General features: G+C 41.6%; 1 protein-coding gene across 2 annotated transcripts in view; it reads left to right on the top strand.

Annotated features, from left to right (window-relative positions):
• Swap70 (switching B cell complex subunit SWAP70) overlaps nucleotides 1-19829 on the top strand; it is a 79282-nt gene that overhangs the window by 35710 nt on the left and 23743 nt on the right. For both annotated transcript variants that reach the window (XM_008853456.3, XM_029556297.1), the window contains exons 3-5: nucleotides 4536-4709; nucleotides 14038-14265; nucleotides 16827-16973. In XM_008853456.3, the coding sequence (XP_008851678.1) occupies nucleotides 4536-4709; nucleotides 14038-14265; nucleotides 16827-16973 (549 nt within the window). The remainder of the gene's footprint in view (nucleotides 1-4535; nucleotides 4710-14037; nucleotides 14266-16826; nucleotides 16974-19829) is intronic.

Consider the following 19829-nt stretch of genomic DNA (forward strand, 5'->3'; position numbering starts at 1 on the left):
TAGACTAAAAGACTAATAAAAAATTTAAGTGAGGGGACTGGGGATATATCTCAGTGTTCAAGTGTTTGTCTAACACATAAGAGACCCTGATTACATTGCTTGCACTTAAAAAGAATAATTTTTTTAAAAAGCCTGGTGAGATGTTTTAGTGAGTAAATGTGCTTTCTTACTGGGTAAATAGCTTGACAACTGAGTTTGATCCCTGGGACCCACATGGTGGAACGAGGGGACCCACTCCTGCAGGTCACCCTTGGATCTCCATATACATTCACTATGGTCACCCTTGGATCTCCATATACGTTCACTGTGGTCACCCTTCGACCTCCATATACATTCACTGTGGTCACCCTTGGACTTCCATATATATTCACTGTTGTTACCCTTGGACCTCCATATACATTCACTGTGGTCACCCTTGGACTTCCATATATATTCACTGTTGTTACCCTTGGACCTCCATATACATTCACTGTGGCCACCCTTGGACTTCCATATATTTATTATTATGTTTATGAGTGTATTGCCTGCATGTATGTGAGTGCACCCATGTCATGCAATGCCGTGGAGGACAGAAGAGGGCTTCCGATTCCACTGGGCCTGGAGTTAAGGAAGGTTTGTAGCACCAAGTGGGTTCTGGGAATCGAACCCAGTCCTCTGCAAGAGCAGTCAGTGTTCTTAACCACTGAGCCATCTCTCAGCCCTTATAGGCTTTTTCTTAAAAAATGGTAATTCCTTTTTGATTTGGCCTTTGTTCACTTCTCCAACCGTGTATCTAGCCTGCGGGAATCCTGTGATTTACCTCATAATCCTCATAGACTCACTTCTTTTCCTGAGCAAGAATGTATGCTTTTGTGTGCATATTGTCTTCCACTTAGAGTTTTGTCTTGTGTGGATAGAGCTGGTGGTGGTGGCATTTGAAACTAGCTGTGCGTAGTTATCCCCTGTCACATAGGGAGCCTCTATCTACTGTAGTTTGGTAGTTTGAGCTTTAGTTGAAGCTTGGTAAAGCTTCAATTTTTCTGAACCAGTTTCCTGATCTATAAATTATGAATAATATGGGGCTGAAGAGATGGCTCAGTGGTTAAGAACCCTGTCTGCTCTTGCAGAGGACCTCAGTTCCCTTTTCAGCACCCATGCCATGGTTAACAACTGTCTGTAATTCTAGTTCCAGGGGATCAAACTCCTTCTTCTGGCCTCTGTGGAAACTGCATATGAAATAAAAAAAAAAAAAAATAATAAATTTAAGAATTAGACTCCATATACATTCACTGTGGTCACCCTTGGACTTCCATATATATTCACTGTTGTTACCCTTGGACCTCCATATACATTCACTGTGGTCACCCTTGGATCTCCATATACGTTCACTGTGGTCACCCTTCGACCTCCATATACATTCACTGTGGTCACCCTTGGACTTCCATATATATTCACTGTTGTTACCCTTGGACCTCCATATATATTCACTGTGGTCACCCTTGGACCTCCATATACATTCACTGTGGTCACCCTTGGACTTCCATATATATTCACTGTTGTTACCCTTGGACCTCCATATATATTCACTGTGGTCACCCTTGGACCTCCATATACATTCACTGTGGTCACCCTTGGACTTCCATATATATTCACTGTTGTTACCCTTGGACCTCCATATATATTCACTGTGGTCACCCTTGGACCTCCATATACATTCACTGTGGTCACCCTTGGACTTCCATAAATATTCACTGTGGCAAGAATAGAAGTGCATACCAAATAAAGTAATACAAAAGTTTAAGAAATGCATACAAAATGCCAAGTGTACAGTGAGTCTTCAATAAATGGTGATAGAGCTAAATAAACAGATAAAGAATTTAGGTAAATAGATAAAGCAGGACTTCAGTTGTGTGTGATGGTGGCTTAGGAAGTGGCACCAGGTCAAGATGGGAGCTAAAGGCAGGGCACAAAGGATGTCTTCCTGCTCCGGGGGACCGTTTGCCAACTACAAGCTCTGGTTAGAGGTCAAAGGGAACTTTTTGCCAGGTGTGGTGGCATTTAATTCCAGCACTTTGGGAGGCAGAGCAGGGGGATCTTTGTGAGATCAAGGTTATCCTGGTCTACATAGCAAGTTCAAGGCCAGCTGGGGCTACAGGGAGACCCTGTCTCAAAAGAAAGAAAAGAAAGAGTGAGAAACTTCTCTGCAGCTAGCAGGGACTTCTTCACAGTATACAAACACCTTGTGTTTTTCAGAAAATGAAGTGCTTTGCTCCTGTTCTGTTAACCACTCGGCTTCTTCAGGAGGCCTTTCAGATTGTTCCAGAATATGGCTTTGAAAATGAGGACCACAGAGCCTTCAGCTGTCAGTACAGATAAAGTCCTGGCTCCTTACCGTAAACAATCAGCCTCATCTTTCATTGTGTTCTGTGCAGTAGACAGTGCCAGTTTTGATCTGTCTTGCATTTTAGAAATTCACATGGAGACACAGAAAAGTTCAGGTCCTTATTTTTCCTGCCCTACAGCTCTAGATCATGGGAATATGACCAAGGCTCAATGGAGACCCACTGTAGTGAATGGCACAGAGGTCCCAGGACAGGCACAGTGATGGTGTCTTCATGTTATACTGGGCAATTGGGTACACAAGAGACTGTTCTTGTGAGTGATTTGGGTTGAAGTTCTTGCTCCTTACCTTACAGGGCTCAGTTTCAGTGCCCCTGTTTTCTGGCTCATCTTAGATTTGTGAGATTATCCACTATTTTCCTAATAAACTTTTCTTTCTGTGTAAAGAAACTCAAGGTAGATTCTGTTCCTTGCACTTACAAGGAGCCTTAACTGATACCATCTTCCAGCATGAAGTACCCCTTGCACGTTAAACTTCCTACAGGTCTTCCAGGCTGTCCTTGATTGTTTCCCCTCTGGGCTTTCTCATATTCTAATCAACAACCTGAAACACTTTTTTTTTTTATCTTTTTTTTGAGACAGCGTCTCCCTGTAGCCCCAGCTGTCCTGGAACTCACTATGTAGACCAGGCTGGCCTTGAACTCACAGAGATCGTCCTGCCTCTGCCTCCCAAGTGCTGGGATTAAAGGCGAGCACCACCACACCCAGCTGTAAAACACCTTTTATCACATTCTTGGTTTGTTTGATTTTAGGGGTATTGGGGATCAAACACAGGCCTTGAGCATGCTGGACAAGTATTCTACCACTGAACCACTCCCCAGCCCCAATGTTAAATATCCAAAACAATTCTCAACAGAAGTAAACCTTTTTTTTCCTTTGGTGTAGGTCCTTGTCCATGTCAGGTGTCCAGGCTTGCATGGCAAGACCTTTACCCACTTGGCCATCTCACCAGCACCTTGTTTGACTCTTGAAGGTCCTTTAGAATTGAGTTCTGTTGTCTGATCATTCTTTCACACATCTTCCTCTGTCTTGAGGTTGGGTTAACGCCTCACTATTTCCCCAGAATTCTTTCTTAATCTCAGTTTCAGTACTTAGTAGATTGTACTCTATGATCCTTGGGGAGACTAGCTAGTATTAATTGGATATCTTTGTACTGTGTCTGGAAAGTAATGCTTTCTATGTAAATTTTACTTGTTGAAGAATGAAAAACTATTGCATTATACGCTTATATTAAAAATTTGTCTGTTTGATGGGTCTGGAGAAATGGCTCAGTGGTTAAGAGCAGTGATTGTTCTTGCAGAAGACCTGGGTTTGAATCCCAACACCCACATGGCAGCTAACAACTGTCTAACTCCAGTCCCAGGGGATTGCACGACACGGGTGCACTTACTACATGCAGGCAATACATACATACACATAAAATAAAATTTTTAAAAAATTTATGGGGCTGGAGAGATAGCTCAGTGGTTAAGAACACTGATTGTTCTTGCAGAAGACCTGGGTTTGAATCCCAACACCCACATGGCAGCTAACAACTGTCTAACTCCAGTCCCAGGGGATTGCACGACACGGGTGCACTTACTACATGCAGGCAATACATGCGTACACATAAAATAAAAATAATAAATAAAATATTTTTTAAAAAAATTTAAAAAATTTTGTTTGCATGTTTTCTCTACTAAACTGAATAATGTAAGAGCATAGACCAAGTTCTTCATCTTTGTCTTTAATTTTACAGCACAGTAATTGGCTCCTAGTAGATGCTGGTGGAGTGTTGAATTCCCCAATGAATGGCATAGCTGTCTTTTCAGAATTTCAGCTAAGCAATTTTTCCCAAAACAAGGTTTCTTCTTTCGCTAAACATGTAAAAATGGGGTATCTGTGTGGGGCTGCAGTCTCAGCTCCTGCTGTGTACTAATGTCAGAGTCTAGGATGGTAATGTGGTAAGTCAGATAGCTATCTTGTGCTCCAGACAGCTGCTGCTTCAAGGTCAGGCTAAATGCAGTTCTTAACTGAGCCATTGACAGTGGGATGTGGCTGTTGGTTAATTGAAAGCTTGAGTGAGGCCCTTTCCTATCTTATTTATCATATGTATGCATATACAAATGCCTCAGTTTAGACTGTCTCACACGTTTTTTTTTCTCATTTCTTTTTAGGTCCAAGACAACTTTGACAAGATTGAATTCAATAGGATGTGTTGGACCCTGTGTGTCAAAAAAAACCTCACAAAGAATCCACTGCTCATTACAGAAGATGATGCGTTTAAAGTGTGGGTCATTTTCAACTTTTTGTCCGAGGACAAGTATCCATTAATTATCGTGCCAGAAGAGGTAAGGTGTGACTTTAGGGAGTAGGTGGCTGTCTTAGCACTGAGTAGACATGGCTTGTAGGTGTTTGTGTTGTTTCAGCGTAGACACAGAAGCAGACCCTTGATTGTAATGCTTTTGGATCAGAGACAAAACAACTAGAGTCCAGAAAAGCCCAAACTTAGGGATTTGGGGGAGGCAATACCCTTGGAAATTTGTGGAGATGGTGGGACTCTTCTGCTGTGATCACAGGTGAATTCATCCTCATGATTCCAAAGAGTCCTCATTCATTACAAGTGACAACATAACTTTCAGTCTAATTGTGTAAGAACTGGCTGATGCTCTGTGAGAAACACACAGGATCCAGAGTATTGTTGTCGAGGCTGTTTTATGGGTAGAAACTGTTCTTGCTTTAATGTCTAGAATGATGGTTTTTTACTAGACTTCGCAAAGCATATGAAAAAGGACATGTGCTGGTTTTGTTCTGGACTGTTTCTCCTGAGTGCCAAATAAGGGCAGAAGGGAATAGAAATAAAGTTTCTGTGCTGTTTTCTGAGAACCAAGGATGGAGGAGGGGTTTGACTAAACATGGATCTTTCTGAATCAAGTTGACAATTTCTTGTATGAGGCAGTTGCATTCAGGAATCCACGATTATATTCTTAACACATCCTGTGGCTAAACTTTGGGTCCCTGCCATATACAGGTAGCTCTCCTACAGAGCACAAACAACTGTACCCTGTACCCAGATAAGGCCATAACCAGCAGATTAAATTTATATCCTATTGTTCTCTGCCTACCCATGTCAATAGTGCCTGATTGTGGGGAAGTATAAATGTTCCCAGGTAACTGGAGGTAGCACAGTGGTTGTTTTTTAAAACATGGTCTTTGAAATCACACTGATTTTGAAACTCAACTTTACCACTTATTTGCAGTGACAAAGTAATCCCCCATTCTGGGTCTCCCCGTCTGTAAAATGGAGATAGCTGTTTTCTTTATTTTTATTTCATGTGTATGATTTTTTTTTTTTTTTACCTGCATGTATATAAGTGTACCACCTGCATGCAGTGCTCATGGAGGCCAGAAGAGGGCATTAGATCTCCTGGAACTGGAGTTACAGATGGTTGTTAGCTGCCATGTGGGTTCTGAGAACTGAATCTGGGTCCTCAGCAAGTGCTCTTAACTGGGGAGCCATCTCTGCAGCTCCCAGATAGCTGTTTTCTACAGTGCACTATTGCAAGATCTGAAAAAGTTGACATGTATGAAGCATTTAACATAGTGCATAAACCTGTGATAAGTGCTCACCAAATGCATGTTGTTAGTGATTGAATGACAAGGTGATGAGGTGATGAACAGTTTGGGTGCATGATGCATGATGGGTGCATGCATAGATGTGGCATGTTTGGTGGTATAGGTGGAATATTCTTATGGAGCTTTCCTGTAAAGACTGCAAAGTAGGGGCTGGAGAGATGGCTCAGCGGTTAAGAACACTGGTTGTTCTTGCAGAAGACCTGGGTTCGAATCCCAGCACCCAAATGGCAGCTAACAACTGTCCATAACTCCAGTCCCAGGGGATCCTACAGCCTCTTCTGACCTCTGCGGACATTGCACGATACGGGTGTGCTTACCTACATGCAGGCAATATATAAGATACACATAAAATAAAAGTAGTAAAAAAATTTTTTAAAGTAAAAAATAAAGTGGGAAGTAAACATCTAGAGCTTGTGAGAGGCTCTAGACAGGGCTGGAGACAGATGGGGAGACCACAGGGGTGGGTTAGGGCAGGGAGAAAGAGACTGTAGTGGGAGTTGTAAGAGCCAAGGACAGCCTTGGGGCTGTTTCTGTAGTAGGAGGAGGAAGTAGATTTGGTAAAGGAAGCAGAACTGAACAAGCTGTGAGGTAAGAGGAAACCCAGCTGAGTTACAGAGCAATGAGGTACTGGTGACAAGGCTCCTGGATTTAACCATTAGGTAGTTTCTCTGTAGTGGTGGAATTAGCTTCTTAGTGTTAAAAATGGTAACAGCATATGTGTCAATTGTGTATGACTGTAAAAAGGGAAATAAAAAGAACATTCTAGAGAATGGTCTAGCTTGATAGACAGAAGGGACTGGAGTAATGATAGGTAATAAAAGATGAGCAGCATTTAAAACACTCTGCTGCTGTCCAGACCTGTGCACATAAGATTTTCAATATGATTTTCAAAGGTAGTTTGTGGTTGCACTTAGAATTCCAAATTTATTTGTGTTAGCAAAACTGGAGGTGGGGTAAGTCTCTAATCCTTGGCATTATGTTTTTTTCCATCACTAAGATATTCATGTGGACTTGCAAGCGACTTTGTTCTGATTTCAGAATCAGAGATTCATTAGTAAGGAGACTTTCTTCCATTGTTCTTTACTTGGCAAGTGCTTTCCTTCCTTCCTTCCTTCCTTCCTTCCTTCCTTCCTTCCTTCCTTCCTTCCTTCCCTCCCTCCCTCCCTCCCTCCCTCCCTTCCTTCGCCTCAGTTGGTCTGGAACTCACTGTATAGACCAGGGTTGCCTAGATCTCACAAAGATCCACCTGCCTCCCAAGTTCAGGGATTCAGGGTGCGGGCCACCACACTTGGCTAAAATATTTCTTGTTTTTGTTTTGCTTTGTTTTGAGACAGGCTCTCACTATACAGCCCTGGCTGGCCTGGCACTTGCTGTGTAGAACAGGATAGCCTTGAGCTCACAGAGATCCACTTGCCTCTGCCTCCCAAGTGCTGGGATTGAAGGCATACACCACTATGCCTGGCAAATGCTTTCTTGATATAGGGAGCTTGTTATCAGTGAGCCACCACTGTAAAGGGAGCCATCAGCTTCCTGAGGACTCAGAGACAACAGGACCTACTTGGCCTTGATGCGCCCCATGACACTGTCTTTCCTGTAGCCCGGTGCCTAGCACCTAGCTGGGTGCATTTGCATGTTTGTCTTTGCAGGTTGATACTGATGTTCTGTTCTCTCACAAGTTACCATTTGGGAAGAGAGTAGTCTGTCTTTCAATGTCAGAATTGCTGCACAGTGGAGTTTGTCAGTATAGTTTAGACTTACTCTGTGCTTCGATATCCTTAGATGCCTCAGCATCTCTTCTTAGTGGTAGAATTAGCTGGGAAGGTTGAGGCAGGAGGATCTGGAAATTGAGGCCAGCCTAGGTTACATTGAGAGACCTGTTTCAAACAACAACAAAAGTAGAAATAGAGTTAGACATAGATTATTCCTCTGTGGTCAGGAATATTCCTGTGGGGGAAAGAAAGGGTCATTTTGAGCAGATTAATGTGAAATTACTTTGGCTGCTGAACTAGCCTCATGAGGTTTAACCCATGGACTTGGGCTTACTGAGCTTTAGTATGTCACCTGCCCTTTAACAAGTACTGCAAACCCAAGGTCACATTGTATTGTGGAAAATACATCCTATTAAATATTGCTCCCTTCCTAAATAATTTAATAGCATTGAAAAAATATATTTGAACTGTTTGGACTTGCAGATACTAATAAAACATAATGTAAAAACAGATGTAATTTTTTTTTTTTTTTTTTTTTTTGGTCTTTTTGAGACAGGGTCTCCCTGTAGCTTCAGCTGCCTGGAACTCACTCTGTAGACCAGGCTGGCCTCGAACTCACAGAGGATCCACCTGCATCTGCCTCCCGAGTGCTGGGATTAAAGGCGTGCGCCACCACACCTGGCACAGATGTAATTTTTAAGAAGAATTTTTTATTTTCTTATTTTTAAATTTATGTGTATGTGTGTGTGTGTATGGTTTATGCATGTGAGTACAGTACTCAACAGAGACCAGAAGAGGGCATCAGATCCCCTGGAACTAGAGTTATAGGCAGTTGTAAGCTGCCTGGGGTGGGTGGTAGGAACTGAACTTGGGTCTTTGCAGGAATAAATAGAAGCTCTTCACTGCTGAGCCATCTTTCCATCCCAACGGATATTAAAAAAAAAAGTTTGAAATGCAGTGTCTTCGTTATGAGTATACACTGGATTTAACTTGTAATCTCGTCAGTGTTTTCAAAGTCTTAGAAGTACAAAATCACTTTTATTTAAAATTTTTTTTTTTAGACCTGGAACTTGCTATATAGACTGGACTGGCTTCAAACTCACAGAGATCTGCCTCTGAAGTTGCTGGGATTAAATGTGGTGACACTGTACATGGCTAATATTTATATTTCTTGCAGTCCACCTGTCGTAATGACCATTTGCATTTTAAGTCAAGTGGTTTTTTGTTGTTGGGGCTTTTTTTTTGGTCTTGTTTTGTTTTTAAATTTTTTAAAACTTTTATCTGTATTTATTTTATGTTCAGCTTATTCCCGTGCCATGAGTTTTTGTTTCCTCATTTTCTTCTGGGATATCTTTCTTTTGTGCAGCCTCCTCCTCGGGCTTAGGGACAGTTTGTTCCTTTTCAGCAAGAATCATTTTTCTATATGGCAGGGGGAGCTCATGTGTAAGTTCTGTGGTGCATCTTGGGTGATTTGTTCACCAGGATATGCTCAGTGACCAGAGAGTCTACACCCAAACCCTTAAGTTCAGCATTGCTCTCTGCATTTTTAAGTGTGTGCAGCAAAAATTCAGCACTCTTTTTGGCTCACTGACCCTGTATCCAGCCCCACTGTTTGGCCTGGGCACACCTACCAACTCTACCACTACACCGCTGGAATGGCACACACTGCTTCTTTGTAGTGACGTCTTTTAGATACTTGGTGGCTTTGGGGATATGCATACCCTTGATGGCCTGGTGTGTGTTCTTAAAGTGAGCATGAAGATTGCATGATTTGCATGATTTTGTAGGGTTTTCTGGATCAAGAGAGTAGTGAACCAGTTTCACAGGTTACCCCAGACCATTTACTTGTTTTAATTTATTTATTTATTTTTTTTGGTCTTTTTGAAGCAGGGTCTCCCTGTAAGCCCCAGCTGTCCTGGAACTCACTATGTAGACCAGGCTGGCCTTGAACTCACAGAGATCCACCTGCCTCTGCCTCCCAAGTGCTGGGACTACAGGCGTGCGCCACCATGCTCGGCTATGTTTTTAAATTTTTAAAAATTTATTTATTTTAATTTTATGTGTATGAATGTTCACCTGCATGTATGTAGATGTACCATGTATGTGCATTGCCTCCCCTGGAACTGGAGTTAAGCCAGCTATGAGCTGACATGTGGGTGCTAGGAACTGAACCCAGGTCCTCTGCAAGAGCAGTCAGTGTTCTTAAGTCAGTATTCTCTTCAGCCTCTTATTTTGTTTTTAAGACAAGGTCTAACACTAGTCCAGACTGGCCTCAGACTTGTGGCTCTTCCTGCCTCAGTCTCCCAAGTGCTGGGATTATAGGCATGAGCCATCAACACCCAGCCAACTCCAAATAAATGTTTTTTAAGAAACATATGGCACACTTCTTTAATCCCAGCACTTGGGTGGCAGAGGCAGGCAGATTTCTGTGAGATTGAGGCCAGCCTGGTCTACACAATGAGTTCCAGGCCAGCTGGGGCTACAGGGAGACCCTGTCTCAAATAAACAACATCAATCAAACAGGAACGCCCCCCACCCAAAAAAAAGATTTTTCTTTTCTACTTCAGCTAGTACTGTGTAACAGTGGCAGTTGTGTGAATAATGTAAGTGGTAATAATAAATTTGCATTTGATTTAACTTTCCATTACCCAGAATGTCAAGAATGTTAAATAAATATTTAAATTGCGTGGTGAAGCCAAGATGTTTCTACTGTGTGGACATCAAGAAATAGTGAGCCTCCTTTGAGTTGGTTTCACAATTTTTTTCTGATGATATTCTTGGAAATGTGTGCCTGTAAAATTTAGTTTTTACTTAGTATTCCCTTCCCACAGAACGAAGAACAAAACAGAAGTGTTTGTTGCAGATGTACTTGGAAGAACTGCCTTGCTGCTGAGAAAACTCAAACTTGAAGTAATTTTAAAGAGACTTGGGAATAAAACCTGGGTTACCAAACCCTTCAGTGATGACAGAATTTTTGATCAAATAATTCTTAAGTCAAAGGCCATAAAAATCACATTTGGCTTGAAAGTTTATTCTTTGTTATTTTTGGTGAAACTTGCTTGGAAGGAGGAAGTGAGCTGTTTCTTGAAACTGAATGAGGACTTAGAATTGATGCAGGCTACTGCAGGCTAATGGTCATGTGACTTATTTGGTATGATTGAATAGTGGGGAATGAGTCTCTTTGGCTCAGCATAATGAATCCAAAGGTCCTTAAGCTGTTTGGTTATGATTAAGTATACAGTTGTGTTGGAAGTCAACAGAAAACTACACAGTCACTGAGAGAGCTGACTGCAAGTGCAGGGGCTGATGACAGCTCCCAGGGCTTGAGGGGCACCTTTAGGAAGGTTCATGATGAACCTGGGAAGCTGCTTTGGGAGCTGAGTTGCAAATAAAAGCTCACTGGTATGAAGAGGAACCTGAAGCTGGACTGTGGGGGCTTGTTGTCATTCACAGTGTGGTAGGCAAGGCAGAGCTAAGGCTGCTTCCTGACTTGTGTGGATAGTCATGGGCCACCTTGTCACATCCGCTGTAGTCTCTTATCCTGTACATACATGTGGTCATACATGTGTGTCTTCTTTGCTGTACTGCTAAAATGTCTGGTTGTGCCCATGGTCCTGTTATAAGCCAAGTCACTATTAGACAGTCTGGATTCTTTTCAGTGCCCTTAGAATGCTTGAACTTACGTGCGTGTTAATGCCACCGCATGTTACATTGAATAATTATTTATCTCACTTATCTTTTTCTTTTTTGTATGAATGGGATGCAAGATAGGGTCTCATGTAGCCCAGGCTGGTCTCAAATATTTTTAAAATAAATATTTTATTTTATTATTTTTTTGTATGAGTGCCTGCATGTGTATAAGTGCACCTGTGTTGTGCAGTGCCCACAGAGGTCAGAAGAGGGCACCAGATTCCCCTGGAACTGGAATTAAGACTGTTAGCTGCCATATGGGTGCTGAGAACTGAACTGAGGTCCTCTGCAAGAGCAGCCAGTGCTCCTAACTGCTGAGCCATCTCTCCAACCCCTCAAATTTACTCTTGAATCTATTGTCTCCACTTCAAGTGCTGTGATCACAGACCTGTACCTGTATGCCCGGACAGCCCTACTGCTTTTTGTTCTTTTTCTTTTTTTTGTTTCTCTTTAGTCTCTTCTTGATTTTAATCAGTTTCTTCCCCTTTTCTGCCCCCCACCCCCGTTTTTGTTTGTTTGTTTGAGACAGGATCTCCCTGTAGCCCCAACTGGCCAGGAACTCACTGTGTAGACCAGGCTGACCTCCATCTCATAGAGACCCACCTGCCTCTGCCTCTTGAGTGCTGGGATTAAAAATGTGCACCACCATGCCCAGCTTTTAAATTTTTTATTTATTATTTTTATTTTATGCATAAGAGTATATCACCTTCATGTGTGTAAGTGCACACATGCCTGCAGTGCCTGTGGAGGTCAGAAGAGGGCATCGAATCCCCTGAAATTGGAGTTATAGATGGTTGTTAGCTGTCATGTGGGTGCTGGGAACTGAACCCGGGTCCTCTGCAAGAACAGCCAGTGCTCTACACTGAGCCACCCCTCCAGCCCCACCATTATATACAGTATTGCCAGTGTTCTAGTGGATGGAGGCACCAGAAAAGAACTAGTTTACATAGGAAATGTGTAAATTGAGGAATAACTTGTATGTTTGAGATACTTAATTTAGCATATTCATGGTACTTCAGTAATACTAATGTTCAGAGCTGGGTATGGTGACATCAGCACTTGGAGGCAGGAAGATCAAGAGTTTAAGGTTACCTTTGGCTATATAGTGATTTTGAGGCCAGCTTTGGCCACAGGAGACCCTGTCTCAAAACAAAACCAAAGAACTAAACATGCAAATGGGGAAAAAAGAAGAAAAGATTAGTATTTTGATATGTTTAAATATTTACCCAAAAAAGTAATAAGCTCACAGTAATTAGTTTGTGTGTGTTGTGTTTATGGCTTTCATTAGCTATGAATGTAAATATATTTTACAAGGAGAGGTTTTTGATTCATCTGCTAGGCTAATAGAGAAACACTAGCATTTTATATGCACAAGTCTCCCTGGCATAGGCGTTTCTTTTAAAAAAAATGCTTTTTTGGAAGTATAAAGAATTTTTATTTATTTATTTCTTTTGAGATAGGATCTTCCTGTAGCCCCAGCTGGCCTGGAACTCACTATCTAGACCAGGTTGGCCTTGAATTCACAGAAATCTGCCTGCCTCTGCCTCCTGAGTGCTGGGACTAAAAGCACACACCATCACACCCAGCTAAGAATTATTATTTTAAATTTTATTTTCTTTATTATTTTTTATTGTATGTGTATGAGTGTATTGCCTGCATGTGTGTAAGTGCACCCATGTTGGGCAGGTCCCACAGAAGTCAGAAGAGGCTGTTGGATCCCCTGGAACTGGCGTTATAGACGATTGTTAGCTGCCAGGTGAGTCCTGGGAATCGAACCTGGGTCCTCTGCAAGAGCAGTCAGTGCTCTTAACTATTGAGCCATCTCTCCAGCCCAAGAATTATTTCTTAAGTTGACCCCACTAGTATAAATACCACAAATGCATATCTATGTTAAAAATTAGGAAATAGGGGCTGGAGAGATGACTTAGAGATTAAGAGCACTGATTGCTCTTGTAAATTCCCCAGGTTTGGTGTCCAGCACCCACTGGAAGCTAACAACTGTTCCTAACTCCAGTTCCAAGGATCTGATGCCTTCTTCTGGTCTCGTCAGCATTGCATGCACCTATACACTTAGATAAGACAGGCAAAACAGTCATACCCATAAAATAAAAATAAATTAAGTCAAGGTGTGGCATGGTGGTACACACTTTTAATTCTAGCAATCAGAAGGAAAAAGCAGGGAGATCTCTGTGAGATCAAGGCTAACCTGGTCTACGTAGCGAGTTCCAGGCCAGGTGCAGCTACAGGGAGACTGTGTCTCAAAAAATAAAACAACAGCAACAAATTAAAAGAATATAACAGCAATTGGAGAGATGGCTCAGTGGTTAAGAGTACCCCTGCTCTTATAGAGGACCCAAGTTTGGTTCCCATGTCATCTGGCTCACTTCTGCCTTTAACTCCACCTCCAGGAGATCAGTCACCCTCTTTTGGCCTCTGTGGGCACCCCCACCATACATGGCATGCACACACACACACGCACACACACACGCACGCGCGCGCACACACACACACACACACACACACTCACACATGCACACATGCACATGCACACACATACATAAATAAAAATAGAAAGTAAAATGTTTTTAAGAACTTTAAAAAAATCTTTTTAAAAACTGGAAATAATTAAATTTTGCCCTTACAGATTGAATACCTGCTTAAGAAACTTACAGAAGCGATGGGAGGAGGTTGGCAGCAAGAACAATTTGAACATTATAAAATCAACTTTGATGACAGTAAAGATGGCCTTTCTGCATGGGAACTTGTTGAGCTAATTGGAAACGGACAGTTTAGCAAAGGCATGGATCGTCAGACAGTGTCGATGGCCATTAATGAAGTCTTTAATGAGCTTATATTAGATGTGTTGAAGCAGGTAAGAGTGCTAGGGACTGTTTCCTCATCTTCAGAGCTTGGCATGTTTGATGTCAAATTTCCTTCCTTCCCTCCCTCCTTCCCTCCCTCCTTCCTTCCCTCCCTCCCTCCCTCCCTCCCTCCCTGTTGTCTTTGTCTCAGTACTTCTAGAACATGAGGATTTTCCCTTTCTTGCTGCCTTTGTGAAAGAGTGCCCTTCCTCCCTCCCTTCCTTCCTTCCTCCCTCCCCTACTTCCTTCCCTCCCTCCCTTCTTCCCTCCTTTCCTCCCCCCTCCCTTCTTTGCTGTATAGATGGTATAAGTCACTGATACTTCTTAATTGATTTAGAATAAAAACAAAGTTTCATATTCTCCCAGACTTTTATCAGGCTTTCAGATTTCACCCACACCTGCTGACTGTTGGGATTGAACCAGCACACTAGACAAGTGCTCTATGTTTAGCTATGTATATGACCCTAGGTGCTCATTTTAAACAATAACTGGTTATAGGGGCTGGAGAGATGGCTCAGTGGTTAAGAGCACTGGCTGGTCTTGCAGAGGACCCAGGTTTGGTTCTCAGCACCCACATGGTGGCTAACAACTGTCTATAACTTCAGTTCCAGGGGATCTGAATCCATCTTCTGACCTCTGCAGGCATTGCATGATAGGGCTGCGCTTAGACATGCATGCAGGCAATACACTTATAAAATAAAAATAGTAAAAATTTTTTAAAAAGAATTACTGGTATAGTTTTGAAGTACATTTAAGATTTGAGAAGTTACTGAGGCTGGAGAGATGACTGCAGAGGACCCAAGTTTGATTCCTAGTACCCACACTGGGTGACTCACAAAGGTGGGTAACTCCAGCTCCAGGGGAATCTGATGCTTCTGATCTCTGTGGGCACCTGCAAAAATAAAAATAAAACTTAAAAAAATTATTGAGAGGTTACCCATTTTAAACTGTTTTTTAATTTGTGTGTGTGTGCACACACACTCATGCATGCATGTCAAGAGTGCATAGTGCCCAGAGAGTCCAGAAGAGGGTGGCAGATCCCCTGGTGCTGAAGTTACAGGTGGTGGCAAACCAAACTTGGGTCTTGTGGAAGAACAAGTACTCTTAAGTTATCATTTTTGAACAGACTATGCAATCACATTTTCATGTTTTTAAAAATACCCTTGTGTCATATGGAAAATACCCATGGTTCAGTGGAAACCAGAGTGGTGGGCATCTTGCAGTTTCTGTCACAGCATGATGTACATGTGTAGAGATGTCTGGAAGGATGCCCCAACACATCTCTGGAGTGTGTTATTTTAGTGAATTTTATTTTCTTCTGCATCATTTTTCTGTATTATTAGACTTCATAGTTTTATATTGTTTTTATGAAATTAGAAAAATATGCTTACTTTGCAAATACATTTTTATACAACAGTCGCATTTGTCTTATTGAACTTTTTGTTTTCTCAGCACATAACATTACCTTATACACATAGGGGAAACTTAATGCTGCTTAAATTTTTTTTTTTTTTTCTGTCTTTTGAGACAGTCTCCCTGTAGCCCCAACTGTCCTGGTACTCACTATGTAGACCAGGCTGGCCTTGAACTCTCAGAGATCTGCCTACCTCTGCCTCCCAAGTGCTGGGATTAAAGGTATGCGCCACCATGCCCGGCTAGCTTTTGTTTTTTTGAGACAGGGTCTCCCTATAGCCCCTGGAACTCACTATGTAGACCAGACTGGCCTTGAACTCACAGATATCCGCCTGCCTCTGCATCCCCAGTGTTGGGATTAAAGGTGTGCACCTCCACACCCAGCTCATATATATTTTTTAATGAGTTTTTTAAACTTTAAAAAAAAAAACAGAACAAAACATGATCCCACAATTTACCCCTGACCGTCCTGGAACTCACTATGTAGACCAGGCTGGCTTTGAACTAACAGAAATCCACCTACCTCTGCCTCCTGAGTGCTGGAATTAAATGTGTGTACACCACACCTGGCTCTCTTCCAAACATCTTGCACCATTATGAATAATAATTCTGTTTTGTGGTTTCTGTACTTAGCTCTTTTCTTTGTTCAGCAGGTGATTATTGTTTTTGCTCTTTTCTGGAGTCTGGCAATAAACTTTGAGGTTTAATTTGTATAGATTTGGGTACTGTGAAGAAGTGTAGGATGTAGTCTCTATCTGTGTGATTTCGTGTCTCTGCAGCATTATTTTGATACAGATCCAAGATATTTCAGTTTACGTATAAATATTTCAGTAAATGTCTTAAAAGATAAGGAAGGGGAAATATACAATTTATTAATATTAAAGGTTCTGCATTTTGTGCATCATTGAGGGAGGAGTGTTTCCAAAATAGCTGAAATTGCATATAAACTTTTGTATATAATTGTGTGGACTAGACTGGGTTTCATGCTTCTGGCCTCCATAAAATCTCAGAAAGTCTAGTCCATGATCCACAAAGATGAGAAAATTGACAGTTGTGTATTCAGGACCACATATCAGATAATGGTAGGTAAGGCTAGGAAGAACGATCAACTCTTAAAGATAAAAGCAGAAATGTTTATATTTTGTTTAATCTTTCATAGGGTTACATGATGAAGAAAGGCCATAAACGGAAAAACTGGACTGAGCGCTGGTTTGTATTAAAACCCAACATTATTTCTTATTATGTGAGTGAGGATCTGAAAGATAAGAAAGGAGATATCCTCTTGGATGAAAACTGCTGTGTGGAGGTCAGTCTGCTGTTGCTTTAATGCACTTTACCCGATGCTGCCCCCTACTGTTCACAGAATTTCTCCTCTTCCCTCTTCAAGACTGTGTAGCCCTAAAATATCCTAAAATGGATGTTTCCAGAATAATGGAAATACATCGGCACTACGGTTTCTCAGTCAAAAATTAAAAATAGGCAGTTGAATTTACTTTTTGTTTTATACTTGTGAATAAGGTATAAGGATTAATCTAATATATTTGTGGGGCTGGAGAAATGGCTCAGCGGTTAAAAGCACTGACTGCTCTTGCAGAGGACCCAGATTCGATTCCCAGCACCCAAATGGTGGCTACAAACTGTCCCTAACTCCAGTTCCAGGGGAATCCGAAACCCTCTTCTGACCTCCGCAGATTGCACGACATAGATACACTCACATACATGCAGGCAGTATATTCATACACATAAAATAAAAATAATAAATAAAATATTTAAAAAATCTAATATATTTGTGTGTTTAGGGAATCATTTATTTAGTAAAATGGAGTCATAAGGAATAAAGCAAAATATTCAATAAGGTAATGTTTGAAATTATGACTATGCTAAAAGATCTAGCACATTTTGAATACAATAAATATAGAAAATTGAGTATTATATTTTAATACTTTGAGTGATTTTTCAAAAGATATATATTTATTTTTGCTTTATGTGTATATTTTATCTTTGTGTATGGAAGTGCACCAGGTGCATGCCTAGTGCTGTGGAGGTCAGAGGACATCGGGTTCCCTGGAACTGAAGTTACAGATGGTTGTGAGCCACCATGTGGGTGTTGGGGACTCAGCCCAGGTCTTTGTCAAGAACAAAAAAAGTGCTCTTAACTGCTAAGCTATCTCTCCAGGCCCTTTGGGTTTTTTTTTTTGTTGTTGTTGTTGTTTTGTTTTGTTTTCCCTGCCTTGGCTACTTCCAAGTGCTGGGATTATAGGAATTCTCTACCAGTTTTTGTTTGTTTGTTTGTTTGTTTGTTTGCTTGTTTTTTTTGAGACAGGGATGTATTTACTTATTTGAGACAGGATCTCATGTAGTCTTGGTGAATCTGAACTTGCTATGTAGCTGAGGCTGGCCTTGAACTCCTGATCGTCTGCCTATTTCTACATAGTGCTGGGATTGTGCACTTCTGTGCCTGCCTTGAGTGACTTATTTATTGCTACTAATTCTGTAAATAAGTGAGTCCTTGAGAACAGAATTTTTTGGGCAAGGTGGCAGACATATGTAATCCCAGGACTCAGGAGGGTGAGGCAGGATTGCCAAAAGTTCAGGTTCAGGGTGCTTTACTTAGCCAGGGTTACATAGCAAGAGTTGGTCTCAATTTTTTTTTAAAATTTGTATATGAATTATCAGTAGTGTCTGTGTTTGTTGAAGAACATTTAAAATACTTGAGTTCTCACTCAAACTATAGTGCCTTTTGATGAATGAAATTATATAGATACACTTACTTTTTTTTGTTTATTGAAACAAGGTCTCATTCTATAGATCTGACTGTACTAGAACTCACTATATAGACCAGTCCAGCCTCAAATTCACAGAGATCTGCCTGCCTCAGTCTCTTGACTGCTGGGTGCTGGGATTAAAGGCATGTGCCATAATGCCTGGCTTTTTTTTTTTTTCCTTAGGCCTCTTTATGATTATATTTATTTTTCTACCTCTTTTGAGATACGGTCTCCCTGTAGCCCCAGCAGGCCTGGAATTCACAGAGATCCACCTGGCACTACACCAGCTCTACTTCTTTTTTTAATTAATTAATTAAATTTTATGTTACAAGGGTTTTGCCTGTATGTATGTGAGTATACCACATGCATGCAGTGCCCACAGAGGTCAGAAAAGGGTGTCAGATTCCCTTGAACTGGAGTAAGAGATGGTTGTTAGTAGCCATGTAGGCATGTGGGTGCTGGGAACAAAACCCAGGTTCTCTGCAAGAGCAACCAGTGCCCTTAATGCCAGCCCCAAATGGCATAGAAATATTAATGCTTCAGGGTAAACACTGCCAACCAAGGGGTTTGCTTCCACTGAACTAAACGAAGACTAACAAGATTACTGCAAGCCGTACCATTTTACTCATAAGGATGTAGGTCAAGAACCACAGGCCACCTCAGTCACATCCTAGGTGTAAGAAGAAGCCAGAGCAGGCAGAGGTAGAAGTCATCCTGGTTTAAAAGGCTTTGCATGTCATCAGCAAGTGCGTCTTGTAGCAGTTCTGTGGGTGTCCTTGCAGGGTTTTCATAGGGAACATGCTGAAGGGTAAGAGTTGCACTCTGGAGAGCCCAAAGCAGGGGTCCTGTCACCCTTATCAGGTGCTTGTAGTTCTATTGCAGATGTGGTGCACCAGTCAGGGGTCTTTGTGACCGTAGGTGACACTGCCTAGGGCACATTAGTAAATGAGTAACTTGCATTTGTAGGTGTTTTTCACTGACACTGAGTTACAGTAAGATTTGTGTAGATGTTTTAAGAAATGAATTGAGGGGTTGGAGAGATGGCTTAGCAGTCAAGAACACTGGCTTTTCTTGCAAAGGATCCAGGTTCAGTTCCCAGGTCTGTAACTCTAGTTCCAGGGGATCTGACACCTTCTTCTGGCCTCCACAGGCATTGCATGCATGGGTGCACTTAACATGCAAGCAGAGCACTCATACACATAAAATAAAAATAAATACATTAAAAAAAATTAAAGAAATGGATTGAAATACTGAAGAAGAAAAGTTTAATAGGGCATGGTGGTGCATTCTTTTAATCCTAGCAGTTGGGAGGCAGAGGCAGGAGGATCTCTATGAGTTTGAGGCCAGCCTGCTCTACATAGTGTCAGGCTAGCCAGGACTATATAGTGAGAGTCTGT

This window comes from Nannospalax galili, unplaced genomic scaffold (assembly GCF_000622305.1).
Source record: "Nannospalax galili isolate Female #2095 unplaced genomic scaffold, S.galili_v1.0 scaffold44, whole genome shotgun sequence".
Taxonomy (NCBI): Eukaryota; Metazoa; Chordata; class Mammalia; order Rodentia; family Spalacidae; genus Nannospalax; species Nannospalax galili.